At 36.3% G+C, this 15,114-nt stretch overlaps 1 protein-coding gene across 1 annotated transcript in view; it reads right to left on the bottom strand.

Annotated features, from left to right (window-relative positions):
- Positions 1-6,909: 6,909 nt before the first annotated feature.
- The window catches only part of LOC122812921 (chondroadherin-like), a 61,326-nt gene continuing 53,121 nt past the window's right edge, over positions 6,910-15,114 (bottom strand). Inside the window, exon 3 of the mRNA XM_044084979.1 lies at positions 6,910-8,439. Within this exon, the coding sequence (XP_043940914.1) occupies positions 7,759-8,439 (681 nt within the window). The 3' untranslated portion in view covers positions 6,910-7,758. The remainder of the gene's footprint in view (positions 8,440-15,114) is intronic.

The raw sequence follows: 15,114 nt of genomic DNA, 5'->3' as shown, positions 1-15,114 counted from the left end.
TGTCAAGGGCAGATCATGCCTTCTCAACCTGGTGGACTTGTTTGAGAAGGTCATCAAAGCAATGGATGAGGGCAAAATCATTTACACTGCCTACCTTGACCTGGCCAAGGCATTTGATACAATACCCCACTTAGGCATTGTTGACAAACTCAAGAAGTTAGGTAGAAACCTGTATGTCACCCAGCGGATAGCCAACTGGCTCACAGACAGGACTCAGGAAGTTAGAACTGGCAAGTCCACCTCAACAAAGAGGCCAGTCACAAGTGGAGTGCCTCAGAGATCAGTCCTTGGACATCTCCTTTTTTATTCTCAGAAGTCAAGGCCAATGTCAGTGGTCTCTGGCTGACTAAATTTGCAGATGATTGCAAATTAGGAGCTGTTATTGAATCTCACACTGACACAAATGTTCTCCAGGTGGGTGTGACACAGACACACAACTGGTGTCAGAGTCATGGACTAAAATTAAATGCCAAGAAATGCATAATAGTATCTTTTGGGAAGTCATCCATCCCTGGTAACTATCATATTGACAACACACCCCTTAGAGTTGACCCAGTAGTCAGGGACTTAGGGACTCACATACATAGCAGTCTAGCCTTTGATCGCAATGTGTCTACAGTGGTGAGGAAATCATTCTATGTTGTGCAACTTATAAACAAAGGTATGGCATTTAAGTCTAAGGAAGTCATTGTTCCACACTGCTTGGCATTCATCAGACCTATTATCGAGTACAATGACCCCTTTGGTATGTACCTAACCAGGCATATCCAACAATTGGAATGTCCACAGAGGTTCCTCACTAAAAGAATACAGGGCATAAGTAATATGTCCCATGCAGACCACCTCAAGGCCCTATCCCTATATTCTGTATCCTACAGGCTTTTGAGGGTAGATCTATGCCTGGAATACAGGGCATTATCAGACCCCACTCTGATGAACCTCCTGCATATCCACAAAACAAACAGTACCAGAATTACCCATTCTAAAGATTTAAACCTTGCCTGTGATATAAAAAAGACCTGCTGAAGAGATAGGTATGTATCCCAGAGACTACCCTGTCTATGGAACAAGCTCCCCATCCATGTGAAGCAGAGTTCCTCCCTAACCCAATTCAAGTGCATCTTGGACATTTGGATTGGAAACTGGAAACTCATCCCTGGTTTGGCACCTATGTCTGTAATGCAAACAGGTAACCTGTAAATGCTTCATCTCCCAGGCCCATGCTTGCACTTGTCAAGGGTATCAGAACTTGTCAGAGATTTGGGATGCATGGCTAGGCTTAAAAAGGCCCTTGTGGTCATTAGCCTAGTAAACACCTATGAACCTATGAACTCTCACTGTGAATCATATGACACCCTCTAAACATCCAATCTCATACCTTAATCAGTCATTTCTCTAATCATGTTTTCAAACAAAATGATTGATGTCCCACCACATATTAGTTCAGTTTTAGCCCAGAGAATTAAATGAACATAATACATAAATCTTTCATTATGTATTTTTTTCACATTGTACTAAGCTCTGTTTAAGTCCATATTTGTTAATATGCACTGAAAGTTTCCCTCCCCTTTACTAAACAGCATTTTTTTATAATCTTTCATATAGTTTCTAGTCACCCAATTTGTGTCATTCCAACTCAGTCATTCTGCTTTCTGTCCAACAAAAAGAAAAAAAATGCAAACCACCTGACAACAAAATAAGCCCATGATTACCTCTTTCCATTCTATTCTTCTTCATAAAGTGTCTGCAGCTTTTCTATAACAGCTTCCTCTGCTCTCTTTGCATGTCACTGCATCCTTGTTTGTCTATCCTTGAGTTTCTTTTGAATTACTGGAAATGGATTTAGCAGAGGTCTCGCATACTGAGTATCACACTTTCCTGGAGTTCCCCTTCTCTTTCCAAGATTCTTCTTTCTGTTCAGCCTCTCCTGTTGTTGTTTCTGGTGGTCATGTAGCACTGGTCTGGGTGCTAAGTATGTCTTTGTACCCATAGAGTAAAATACCTGAAACTCCACTGGATCCCTCAGTTTACATTTGTTGCCAAGCTGTTTACATATCCAAATGGCTGGGATATATTCCTCTGTTTAGTAACAGTTGAATAAACTTTGTACATAAAAACCCAAGTACTTTTAAGTTTTTGCACTTTTTTTTACAGAGAGCAGATAATATCATAATTTTCTGCAGATACAACTGAAACATAACTAGAATAGGTCTTGGCATCTTCCTTAGTAAGAAGTTCAGCAGATAAACTCTGTAAGCCCTTTCTGTGTTGATTTGTTGTATAGGGATATCAGTCCATTCACAAATGTACTTCTGGATGAAGGCACAACAATCTCTCCATCTTTTCTGAGCTTGTTGTAAATATCAAATTGTCCTTTCTGGAGTGATCCTCCAACTCAGCTAGTTTCAACATCACTTCTTCCTGAATATTCTCTTATTCCAGTACCACCCCTTTCAAATATTGTTCTGCTTCTTGCTCGTGTTTCATAAGCACTTCTTCTATTTCCTAGACCCACATGTCATTCTTTTTAATATATTCCTTCAGGGCTCCACTGATTTAAAAAACACAATAAAAAAAACTTTCTGCATGTGTCTTGTCTATTTTGTCTTCTAGTGATGATCTTGCCATGATGTATATATTTTTTTCTTTTCAGCTCTTCTGCCTAAGGGTATCGTCCAATCTCATATTCTCTGTCTCTACAATTTCAGTTTTTCTTCTGTTCTCACTACTTTTTTTTATTATTCCTCTTAGTGCTTAGTAAATACACTGCCCTCTAAAAATCTTACTTAAATTAAAGGTTTTGCTGGGTTTTTATTCACTACTCATTGAGTTCCCAACCAGGAGAGTGATCCCCTCATTACATCTCAGCTTGCCTCCATGCTGATGTCACAGAATATTTTAGCTCAAACTATTATTTCCACACAACCGCCTATGAGCAACTTTAAGAAACTCAGCATGGCTTTTGCACTGAAGAAACTCAATGGCTATATGCAACTGAAGTACTAACTACCAACTCTGAAAGATTTCCTGTTCTTGATTTCTATGTGCAATACTTAGCCGTACACTTTAGGTTCTATAATGAATAAACAGTAGTAATTCAGAAAATGATAAAGTAGTTCAGTTTGGCAAGTACACTCACGTCTACACCTCTTCAAAATAGTTAATCTTGAATGCTGGAAAGGAAACATGTTTATGTGGGTTGTGGGAAATAAGATCAAAACATTAAACTACATTAAGGGACTCCTCCACAGAGCCTAAGTTGATCTACTCTCCTAAAAAGGTAATAAAGAAATGAGAAGATATGATCTGAGGATACAAGGTACAAGATTCAAAAAAGATACAAGGAACTATTTTCTTTAATGAAAAGGGAAGTAGATGACTTGGGATAGCTATCCTGAGGACATGATAGCATGATAGAAAGTGGCGTACCTCAAGAATGAATGGATCAGATATGGTGCCTTTGTGTATTGAGTGAAAGGAAAAGCAGTAAGCTCCTGGATACGCCGGATAGGTAGGATCTGAAGATTACCTTAAAGGTAAGGGAATCGCTGGATTATGTGACCTACATTGTCCTCACCTGCTCTCATTCTCCATGTTTCTCTGTTACGTATTTAATGAGCTGAGATATTACCCCAAACTACAGATGTCAAACAAGTAAGGATGGAGTCTAGAAGTATTTTTGTTTTATGCCTGGCTACCAGCCCTGCATTTTTGCACTAAGGCAGCCATTAAAAAAACTTTGCACCAAAAGAATATCAATGCAGCAGCTTTAGTTTATTATGGGATGCAAAATACTGAACTAAGTAATTAAAGCAAATATTAATATCTGTCTTGACTAAAACATTAATAGCTCAGTTATGGAAATGAATTATTCTAGCCAATGTGTCTGATTTCTGTAACCTTCTTAAGAAACAATATAATACAGAATTATTCACAAAACATTTATTCATTACTTCATTTTCCAGTTCCTGCTTTATCCTATTCAGGTCCATGAGGAACTAGATCCTCTCTCTGCATGCACTAGGCATAATGAAAAGAATTAGGAATATGTTGAGTTATTAGTCTATCTCTCAAGCAGGTCTTATTTGTTGGGTACATTTAGGTCCTTAGTGTGGGTGCTTGTAGAGCTACTGGTTTGCAAAGAAATAGCAGGTCATATAAGATTGCGAATTACAAAATTTAAACCACTTTTGGGAATATGATTGAGTATTACCTTGCAGCAACTTGTAGACTACTTAGTGCTAATCTATCAGGGCAGTTGAAAAATTTAAGACCTTTAATTTTACTGGTTAAAAATATTTGAGTCCTTTCCAACTGAACAATATACCTGGATTTGTACATACCAAAGGTGAGTGATCTTACTATCTGGCTATCATTAAGTCTCAGAACTAAAGATATTTTTGAAGATCCCTTCTGGTCCCCTATTTCACAATGATTGTACTTTCAGGTTGTCTGTTTGCTTTTAGCCATGACTCAGAACAACTACATCTTACAACTTTTTTTATTACTTTTTATTTACTAGGTTAGTTTGATTTCAGAAAAGACCCAATGTAGTAATCAAACTGACTAAGAATGTTTTGGCCAAGACACCACAGAACTTACACAACTCTTTTTTGATAAAACCTGTGTGATCTTCTCATACAGCCAAGTTACGACCAACTTACATAGATCCATACCTCTCAACTGTCGAGATTTTCACAGAATGTCCAGATTTCTGCCTCATAGTTTGTTGTTTTCCTCATATTTTTTTTTCTGGCAAACCATTAAGGATTGCATTCATTAAATAATGACAAGCATTTGAGTTTCAGACTTTATATCTTTAAGAAAATGCATGAGATTGCAAAATCTGTTATTCTAGCAACATTCGACACTTACTGGAGAAATATTTAAAATTTGTCCCCGATTTTAGGCCTTTATTTCCCCCATTATTTTTGGATTTGTTCAGATTTATTCACTTAAAAGTGGATGGGACCTTATTTGACAACTCATCCAAAAGGCAGAATGTTAAGAATGCAGCCCACTCCACTGTGATTCACAACCATGCTAATGCTGGGATATGAGCCAAGCAGTAGGTATAGAGTTGGAAACCTCAGTCCTGTGGTGTTTCCAGTATCAAATAATAGCTTACTGACCGCTAGTCTACTGTTATTTATATGTGCTACTCAGCGATGGGGCATTTGAGGTGTTTGGTGTTCCACCTCCGCTGTTGTTTTTTCCTCTTTAATAAATGAAAAAAGATCATAGAAAGAACAACATAGTCAAGTCTAGCAAAGACTTCTCAAGTAAACTGTAAGATGATAGGAAATGAGCAGCTAAAAGCGAAAGGACTAGGCAAAAAGAGAAATGGATCAAGAGAAGAGGTTTCAATTCTAATGATAGCCTTGCACAGTTATGATTTTAATCCAAACTTAAAAGACTGCAAATATCTTTATATGCCAACAGTTTGGTATATGACCATTGTTAATGCAAAGGTAACGATGCTAACCAAGTGAGTACATGTATGAAATGAAGTGGACACAGAAGAGAGCAGAGATACATATTTTTGTAATTTAGGAGGAAACAAAAAGTCCTGGTACATAGTTTTTTTTCCTGCTCATGGTTCAATATTAGCCATACAGTTTTTTTATGTTAAGTTGTTACCTTCCATACAAATTTCTCAGCTAACATTGTAAGTGTCCTTTCTGAGGACATGCACAGAAGCATGGGTCTGTGGATTTCCTTGTTCAGAATCATACTATATGCATGTCAGGAAATTTAAAGTCTAATACTGAAACAGTATCTGCTGGAGAAGCATTTGTTAGAAGCATAAAAATATGAGTGGTACATTTCCCAAGCTGAGACATGGACAAATATTTTAGAATATTTCATGACATTTTGGAAGCTGTCATGATACTTTAAAGGTTTTGTGTTTAAAATAATTTTTCTCTAAAAAAACATGTCCTCTGAGTTGTTTGCCATATTTCAGTAACAGCAGAAACATACCTCAGCATACATAACCAGCCTTCATTCCATACACATTTTTCATAACGCAGATTAGGAATTAAAACACATTCAGTGTCTGTTCAGGCATGCATAACTAAGGCTCCTGCATTGAACATCTGTAGTTTGAGTATACACAAAATGGTACGTGCAGTGTACTCATGATTTCACACAGACATGAACACATATGTATTCAAAATGAACATAGTACTGATAATAACCTCTACTGTTCAACGTGGAAAACAGTTTTAAAGCAGAAACTCTGCAGCACCATGCATAAACGACAGTTACACACACACACACACACACACACATCACCCTTATTTTTTACATATTTTGATGCATCTTTTCTAAATACTGAAAATAAATGAAACTAAAACAAAACAGGGGATTTCTTGACAACAGGAAGCTGCATAAGGGTTTTCAGTCTGCAGGGATGCATAAACAGGTAAGTCTGTGCTGCAGAAAAGATTGAGCAGTGTACCACATAATGGGATATCGTATGGAAATGAGTTGATTAAATATTATTATAATGAACCTTCTGCTGTTACTAAACATTCTGTTTTTCATTCCCATGCAGGAGGAGAGTTCCAGATGGCATGAACAATAGGATAGCATGAGGAATGCAGTAAATGCATGCCAGTGGCATTCACCATGTAATAAATGCAGTAAATGCATGTCACTGGTATTCACCATGCAGTAAATGCAGTAAATGCATGTCATCGGCATTCACCATGCAGTAAATGCACACCACTGGTACAGCTGTACGACCAGAAGGACAAACATGTTTAGAAAATTTTTTAGTGGTAGTTAACTGTCAGTAATCATTTATATATAAAGCACCAGATGGCAGAAAGGCAACATCATTTACATCTTGAAAACAAATCATACGACAAAGACAATGAGAAGTTGTCCACTGATAAACAAAGCTGTTTTGGTTGTTATTTATTTATACCTGAGGTACAATGAAATAATATAATTTATAACATAGCAAGGAAAAATATATTTAAATATTAGTGATCTGCAGTGTATTTTAACAGCCTGTTTTCTTAAATTATTATCATCTTATCTACTAAAACTGCACCTGGATTACATTTTTGATGTATTTTTACACTTTTCTCCAAATATGCAATTGTAAAACTATATTAATGCAGTACACAGCAGACAGCATGGATACTATAATTTCTCCGGTCCTAGAAATAAGTATTGTATATACTGTGTTCAGTCACCTGAAGCAATGACTAACCAGCACAGTATGCATCCCTCTTCTCACTACGTATCATTGACATACAGCCTTTTATTATGCATTATATAAATCATGGTAAAGAAGGTCCAGCACAGTATTAAATGTTGGATGATTAGTATTATGATAGTAAATATAATGCATTTACTTGTATCACTTAGCTTAGGAAGTGGTCAAGATTTCTTTTCTAACATATCACATCTTACATCTATCATTCACATTATGAGGATGTCTGGCAACATTTCAGTTCTCCATCCTTCGTAAATTTTAGCTTTTCTCAGGTTCTCAAAGTACATAATTTGTCTAAAATTGAGACTGAGTATATTCCACAGTACTTTATTCAACATACTGGCATTTAAAAATAAACATTCATATTCATGTGTTGCTCAAAGACAATACAGACTGAAGCACGTTTTTACAAATTATTCTTTTCATGTGAGTTCACCACTCCCTTTCATGACATGTTTCACATACCAAACAATTTGCTTGCATGTTATTTCACAGTAGCCTGCACTTGTAACAGATACTCCCGAATCCTAGTTTTGAGCCTCATTTCGGAACTGTCTAAACGCTATCTTCCACACTTTCTTTTTCCAAGCAAATATTAAAGCAAGGACAGTAATGGCAAAAATTATAACTGAAAATATTGCAGCCACTGCTGTCCCAGCTGTCCCTGTAGATGCATGGGATACAGCCTTTTTTTCTTGCTGATCCGATGGCAGTGATTTCAGTGTGGATGCTACAACACACTGAGGAGTTACGGAGTTAGCACAAAACTTTTTTGCTTCGGTAGTCAGATCAACACAGATCTTGTACGATGTCCCAGGTGACAGACCTGTCAGGACTGCTGCTTGTTCTCCAATATGGCTCTTACCACCTGAGGCATCCTTTGTGTCTTTGGAAAAAAACAGTACATCCAAGCCAAGTCTAGGTCTCTCTTGCTGGGCTTCCCACTTCAGACTTAGTGTGCTTGGAGATTTGCTGATTACTTGCAAACTTTGAACTATAGGATCCTTGCAGACCTTTGGAGTTTGTGTCATAGGTGGTTTGAAAGTTGCTGGTCTGGGTTTAGAAGCAGAAGGTGATGTTATGCGAGGTAGTTCAGAAGACCTTTGTTCTGTTGTTTTCATAATCTGGGTGGTGGCGGTTATTGCAGTAGCTGTGGATGTCATGTTGGTGTTAGACCCCTCGTATGGTGGGCATGTCAGATATTTCAACTAACAGAAAAAAACAAACAAAAAAATATTAGCAGCAGTTTTTCAAAAGGGAGCAATAAAATGATGAAATATAAAGTTAGTTAAAGGTTACTGGGGTAGTTGCAAAAAAAAAAAAAAAAAAAAAGTTTTACTCTGACTGAGTTTCAAAGTATTACAGAGTATAGCATAAACAATGCCAACAAAAAATGAAAGGAAGTGCAACATTACATTAGACTAGTATGAATTTTGAAGCAGTTACATTAAGGCGGTGTCTGTATTGCTTACATATTCTGACATATTTCTTCCATTGGAGAATTTGATTAAAGGGAGAGATGTGGTACCCACCCTAGCTATTTCTGCAGGCACAAAATAATGGCCTACATATATTATATATAAATTTATTATTTTATATCATTCCTGTATTACAAGAAGCATGCACTAAACAGTAAAATATAATTCCCAAAATATCAATGTAAAAACAGTAAAAACTATAAAAGAAAATATGAAGCTAGTCAAAGTTCAGCAGTTAAAAGTGCAAAGCAGGTTACAATCTGTTTTAACTTTGCAAAATGAGCTTCAGCTAACAGAGGCGACAGTGATACAACTCACGTGCATCTGAATTATCAGTGACAAAAGGTACAGTAAGAGAAAACAGAAACACTAAACAACCATACAAAATCCTACTAGGTAAAACCTGCAGGAGCTCAATATCATGATTTACTGTTAGGTAAAAATAGCTAATAAAGAGAAATGACTTTGGTAGCAGGGATGCTGGGCACTTAAAGAAACAGAATATAACATTTAACACATTCAAAGCGAGAGATACATATAAGTAAAAATACCAGACAATAGTTATATTTGCTATTTAGTTGTGAACTCCTGATTACAACAAACAAAACAAAAAAATATGACAAGACAGGTTTACATATTGCAGAAAGCAGATTTAATGAATCAAATGCTTCTTTATTGAAATATGGGAGAAGCAGATATAGAGACTAATACAAATGACATAATTTAATCCCCCCCCCCACACACACACACACACACACACACACACACACACAGGTGTCACAAACAGAGAATTCAGTAGATTAATTTTAAATCCCAAGATGATTTTAATTAGTTATTTGGCTGACTGAAAGATGTAATTATTACTTGTCATGAAAATACATATTTTAATTACAATTAATTTTCCAACTCTGTCTTATATAAACTTGTCAGACAGCCTATTAGAAAAATAGCTATTTCCCAGCTATGACAGAAACTGGACCTGTGCAACAGAATTAGTTAATTAAACGCCATGAGTATTCTGTTTGCAAATGGCAACAAAGCTACTAAGAAAGGTTTGATCAGGTTTATGTGAACAGTGCCTTCCATTTATCTAGACTCAGCATTGTCGATCTAAGTATAGGATTATTATAGTATTACAATCTCTAGATGTTTTAACACCTACACCAGTGAATGATAGGAATTCCATTAAATGTAGTGAGTTACAATTGCAGATCAAAGGTGTAGTATACAGGGTAGCATGCTCAGGGGTATTGAGTTTTATACTGACCTGACTTCAACAGTCCTATACATGAGAATTTCAGGCCATTTGAAATTTTTGGGTCCCTTGGGACATCATTATTTCCCAGTCCGGCCCCCAGTGCCCAAAGTAGAAGTCAAAATAATGCATGTAGGGAAAGACCACATGCAAATCTACCTACCATTCACTGAAGATTCAGATTTAATGCTAGAAACACAATCCTTATGGGACATAGAATAAGCAGTCTCTACTGATGAATGCATTCACACATCAGCTTAAAGAAAAAGTCAGTATGCAAGTGGAATAGAAATCATCTGAGACTATCAACTCATAATTCAAATCCTATAGTAAAAGGTCTGCATGTAGATTTTACCAAATATATACACAGGTGGGCAAACCATTACTTAACACACAAACGGAAAATGAGAACCGCTCAACATTGCACAGTAACTCCATCCTAGTGAAAGATATACTGAAAGGTTTCAAACACTATACAGAGATTCATTCTAGGAAAATGGGATACGTTAGAAGCAATGCAGTCTGGAAGACTATGATGCATTTAGATCATAATTACCATAAGCTCCAAATAGCTTTCAGCATTTGTTCCAAGGTGCAGTGACACTTGGAGGTTGTCATTTATATAACTTGAAGAAAAATAAATGGCACATCCCTCTTGTAACATAATATTTTTTTTACGTTCTGATGCATTGGTGTCTTATCTTTTGGACTCCAGTGTCTCTCAAAAAGAAGAAAAAGAAAACTAATGAAAGTCGAGATGAGCAACTGTCTGAAATCCGTAAATATTTTCCAGATGTAGTAGTCAGACATAGGCTAGAAACAGGGTGCATATCTGGGTCATTAATATATGCACAGTCAAAACCATTGCTATACCAGAGAAGTAGTACGCAATTACAGAATAGAGGCCAAAACAAAATAATTCTAAAATCCTTAACAGAAATGGGTATTATAAATCAGCATCTACAAGACTGTATTTTCCACTGTGAAGAATAAAATAAAAGCAAGAAACCTGTGAACATTAATAAATAAATTATAATACTTTAAATGACCAAAACAAAAGTGGGTCTTTAAAGTTGACTGTATGTTCGATAAAGCAAGTAAAAAAAAATAGATTTGTGTCAGAAGTACAATGCCTGGTCCCACAAGCCCCAACCATTTTAAAAATAACTGTGATTCTGACAAATTCTGGTAGATAACAGTGATTTCTGAATCCCAATGTTATACCTTTAGGAACCCTAAAACCCTGATGTGGGGTGCTGGCTCCCCATATATCTGCTTGCCTCTCCTTATATATTTACTACAGTACTGCAGTATATCAGAGAAGGGGAAACATTGGAAGGTATGGCAACTTCAGCTTTATCATGTACTCCCCAACATTCACCCGTTCAATTCTGCTGTTCAAAGGTCCACAACTCCGGTCCTGAGAACTGCAGGAGGCACCTCCTATAAGCAAATAGAAAATGTCCATCGTCACAGATTTCAGAAAAATGTTTTAGGTAGTTAGTTATAGTGGACTGATTCACTGCTAGTCTCGCAAGAGCAAAAACGTTTACAGAAAGTCAGAATTTAATAGTTTCTATAAGAGGGCAAACATTTTGCGCACAGCTACAAGCAAACACATGAAAAGAGCAAAAGACATGCATATTATATCAAAAGGGCACGTCAAAGTTTACAATGTTTTTATAATACAGGACAACAAAATAATAAAGTCCAATATACATATATATATATATATATATATATATATATACATATATATATATATATATATATATATATATATATATGTATATATATATATATATATATGTGTATATATATATACATATATATATGTGTATATATATATACATATATATATGTGTATATATATATACATATATATATATATATATATATGTATATATATATATATATACATATATATATATATATATATATATATATATATATATATATATATATATATATATATATATATACTAAATACATATACAGGGCTACAATATTAACATGATAAATGGCCATATACATGTAATCAACAAGCAGCAGATAGTTAGCAAAAGAGACGGGTATTACTAGAATTAAAGTTTTACAAAAATTAAATATGAGAGATTAAGTAGAAAGAAAAACATTAAATTGCTGAGGCTTGTATAAATCAAGAGCAGAAGATCTGTCTTTTAGACTATCTTTCACTATAAACCAGAATTCATTAATGTATTTATTATGTCTGACTACAGGAGACAATTGATTCAAGAGTTTTGGAGTAAGAATCGAAAAAGCCCCATCTCAAGAACTTAGAAAATTATTTGCTGTTTGGAACAGTAGGGCAAAGTTAGTTTGGGATTGAAGATTATATGATGTAATGCCAAAATGAAGCTTGGTGACCAGTTAAGGTGGCATAATTATCTGATGATTTTGTATATAATAGTAAGAAAAAGGCCTGCTGGTGCCACAGTGGTGCAGCGGTTAGTGTTGTCGCCCCCTCAGCAAGAGGTTTTCCTGTTCGATTCTCGGATGGAGTGCCTTCTGTGTGGAATCTGCATGTCCTCCTTGCAATCAAGTGATGTCTAAAGACATGCAGGTAGGTGCGTGCATGACGGGTGTGCCTTCTTTGAAGGTTGGGTGTCGGGCTGGTAACTCAGCACCGTCAAACTCCATTGCCAATCATTAGCAGACCGGAGTTCCGCTGTGGCGACCCCTAACCAGGAAAAGATGAAAGACTATTTTTAGTAAGAAGAAGACCTGTTGCTTCCTTTATAGGAACTTAGTTAACAAAAGACATGGCTGTGCATTTGGAAACAGTAGAATGACTACATCAAATTAAATAGATGGTTATAAGAATTTGTTGTGGCTTGAAATTTTGTGAAGAAAACTAAGGTACAAGGGGGATCCCATTTCAATTTGGGGAGGGAGAATACCTTTAACAATTGGTTCAGGAGCTTGTGGGTTAAAAAAGGGGGAGATTTTTTTTTTGAACACTAAAAAATAGAGAAGTTGATTTTATTCTTGTACTGACCCCTGGAGTACTCTAGAAAAAGCAGGTGCACTGGAATAGAAATATGATCCACCTTTAACTTCAAAGAACCATTTGTAACATAACTATTAAACCACCTGACTGCAGACAGGCCAAATGACATGGAGTTGAAACACATTATTAACAAATTATGACTGACCAGCACAAAAGTTTTAGTAAAGTTTAACAAAAGTGGCATCAACTAATTGCCCAGAAAACAGAGAGGTAAGGATAACATATGTGAGAGTTAAGAATACTAATTAAAAGAAAAATAACACAAATGCTTAGGTTGTGTACAAAGAAATAAAAATAGACACACGATAATAAAGGAAATGAAATGTCTATCAAATATCATGACACTTCAACATAACAACATAACTAATGATGAAATGCATTATCCTCAGATCACACTGCACATAATAATCAGAAATTTTAAATAAACACATTTCACTGAAAGTTATAAATGGCCTTTTCCCCACTGTAGTGCAAACCTGGAGTTAGTATATATATATATATATATATATATATATATATATATATATATAGATAGATAGATAGTAAGGGGGGTGTGGGGGCGTAGCCCCCCACATAGTTTGGATATATATTATGTTCAGAAAAGAGTAATTTATTGGAATTGCAAGTATCAGTGTATATAGTTTAAAATATTTAAAATAGGTAGGGGGGGCTACACCCCCCCACACCCCCCAATGTGGGAGCGGTGTCCCCCACACACCCCCTTACTATATATACTAACTCCAGGGTCGCACTACAGCAGGTAGTGGTCCATGGTCTTGGACAGAAGCAGTAATAACAGTAATACATAATGATTGTAAAGATCGATTGTCCCCCTCATCATGGTGGAGAGTTAACTGAGTAATGCCTAGGATAATCCATGAGGGTCAAATGGGATTTATCTGGGGGAGGAGGACAGTGGATAACTTATTAAAACGTTTGATGATACTAAAGAATGCACAGCAGAAAAACAAAAGACCAGTTGTCCTCTCGTTGGATACGGAAAGTCATTCAACAGAGTCAAGGGCAGCTGCTTATTTCAACTGATGAGGGACTGGGGATTTCCAAAAGAATGGATAATCATGTTTGGTACAAAGGAGCCAAAGCCAGGGGGAACCCAGGCTGAAATTCAGGGCAAGACTGTCAGAAGACTTTGTACTAGAAAGAGGGGCAAGACAGGGCTGCCCCCTCTTGTCATTATTATTTTCTCTTTGTTTAGAGTCATTGGCATTGCAAATAAGGAATCGCCCAGAGCAAGTATACTAACGGGAAGACAGGCAGAGAAACGTCCAATTATATGCAGATGACAAAGTAGTGGTATTGAGGGACCCAGAAACTGGTGTTAAAAATTAGGGGAGGTTATCAGAAATTTGTGAAGAAAACAGCATCAGATAAATCAGGAAAAACACAAGCAATAGCTATAAATGTATTCATTTTATTTATTTATATATTTATGTATTTATTGTACACTTGTTTACTGTGATGGTCTGACTGGATCAGAAAGAACCTGTTTTTCAGCACAGGCCTGGGGAGGAAAGCTCCAGTTACAGATTGTAATATACAAACTTCTATAAGCAGTGCAAGCCATGTAGTATAGTACACAATATTAAAGGAGCAATAACAGTAAAATAGACATACTAGTAGTACATACATTGATATGGGGCAGATGAATAAACATTTTTATAAGTAGAAGGTAAACACAGTATGTACAATAAAATAGAAATACAAATAGTATATACATTGTGGTGAGGCAGATGACGAAACATTGTTACATAGTAGATGGTAAAACATCGTATGAACATTTGACTATCACATTAACATCATGGATGGTAAGCATACATAGATGAAGGAGATCAGCTAGATGAAGATAGGGATATAAGAGGGAGTGGGAGGAAGAGAGTGTGGGACAGAATAGCAGGAGGGAGGGAAATGTACCAGGTAGGATGAGAGTGGAGGAGAGATTTTGGGAAGTAGGGATAGTACGAGAGAGGTAGGGAGAGAGTGAAGGAGTTATTAGCCTGGACTAGGGAGGAGATTAGCCTGGCGACTTTGTTAGAAATACGTCTTATTGGTTGTGGGAGTGAATTCCAGGCATTTCCAACACAGTGAGAGTATAGACTTT

The sequence above is a fragment of the Protopterus annectens genome, chromosome 10.part0 (genome assembly GCF_019279795.1).
Source record: "Protopterus annectens isolate FY-2018-M chromosome 10.part0, PAN1.0, whole genome shotgun sequence".
NCBI classification, from domain to species: domain Eukaryota; kingdom Metazoa; phylum Chordata; order Ceratodontiformes; family Protopteridae; genus Protopterus; species Protopterus annectens.
Note: the sequence above shows the minus strand (reverse complement) of the source record. Positions and strands in the feature narration are given on the sequence as shown.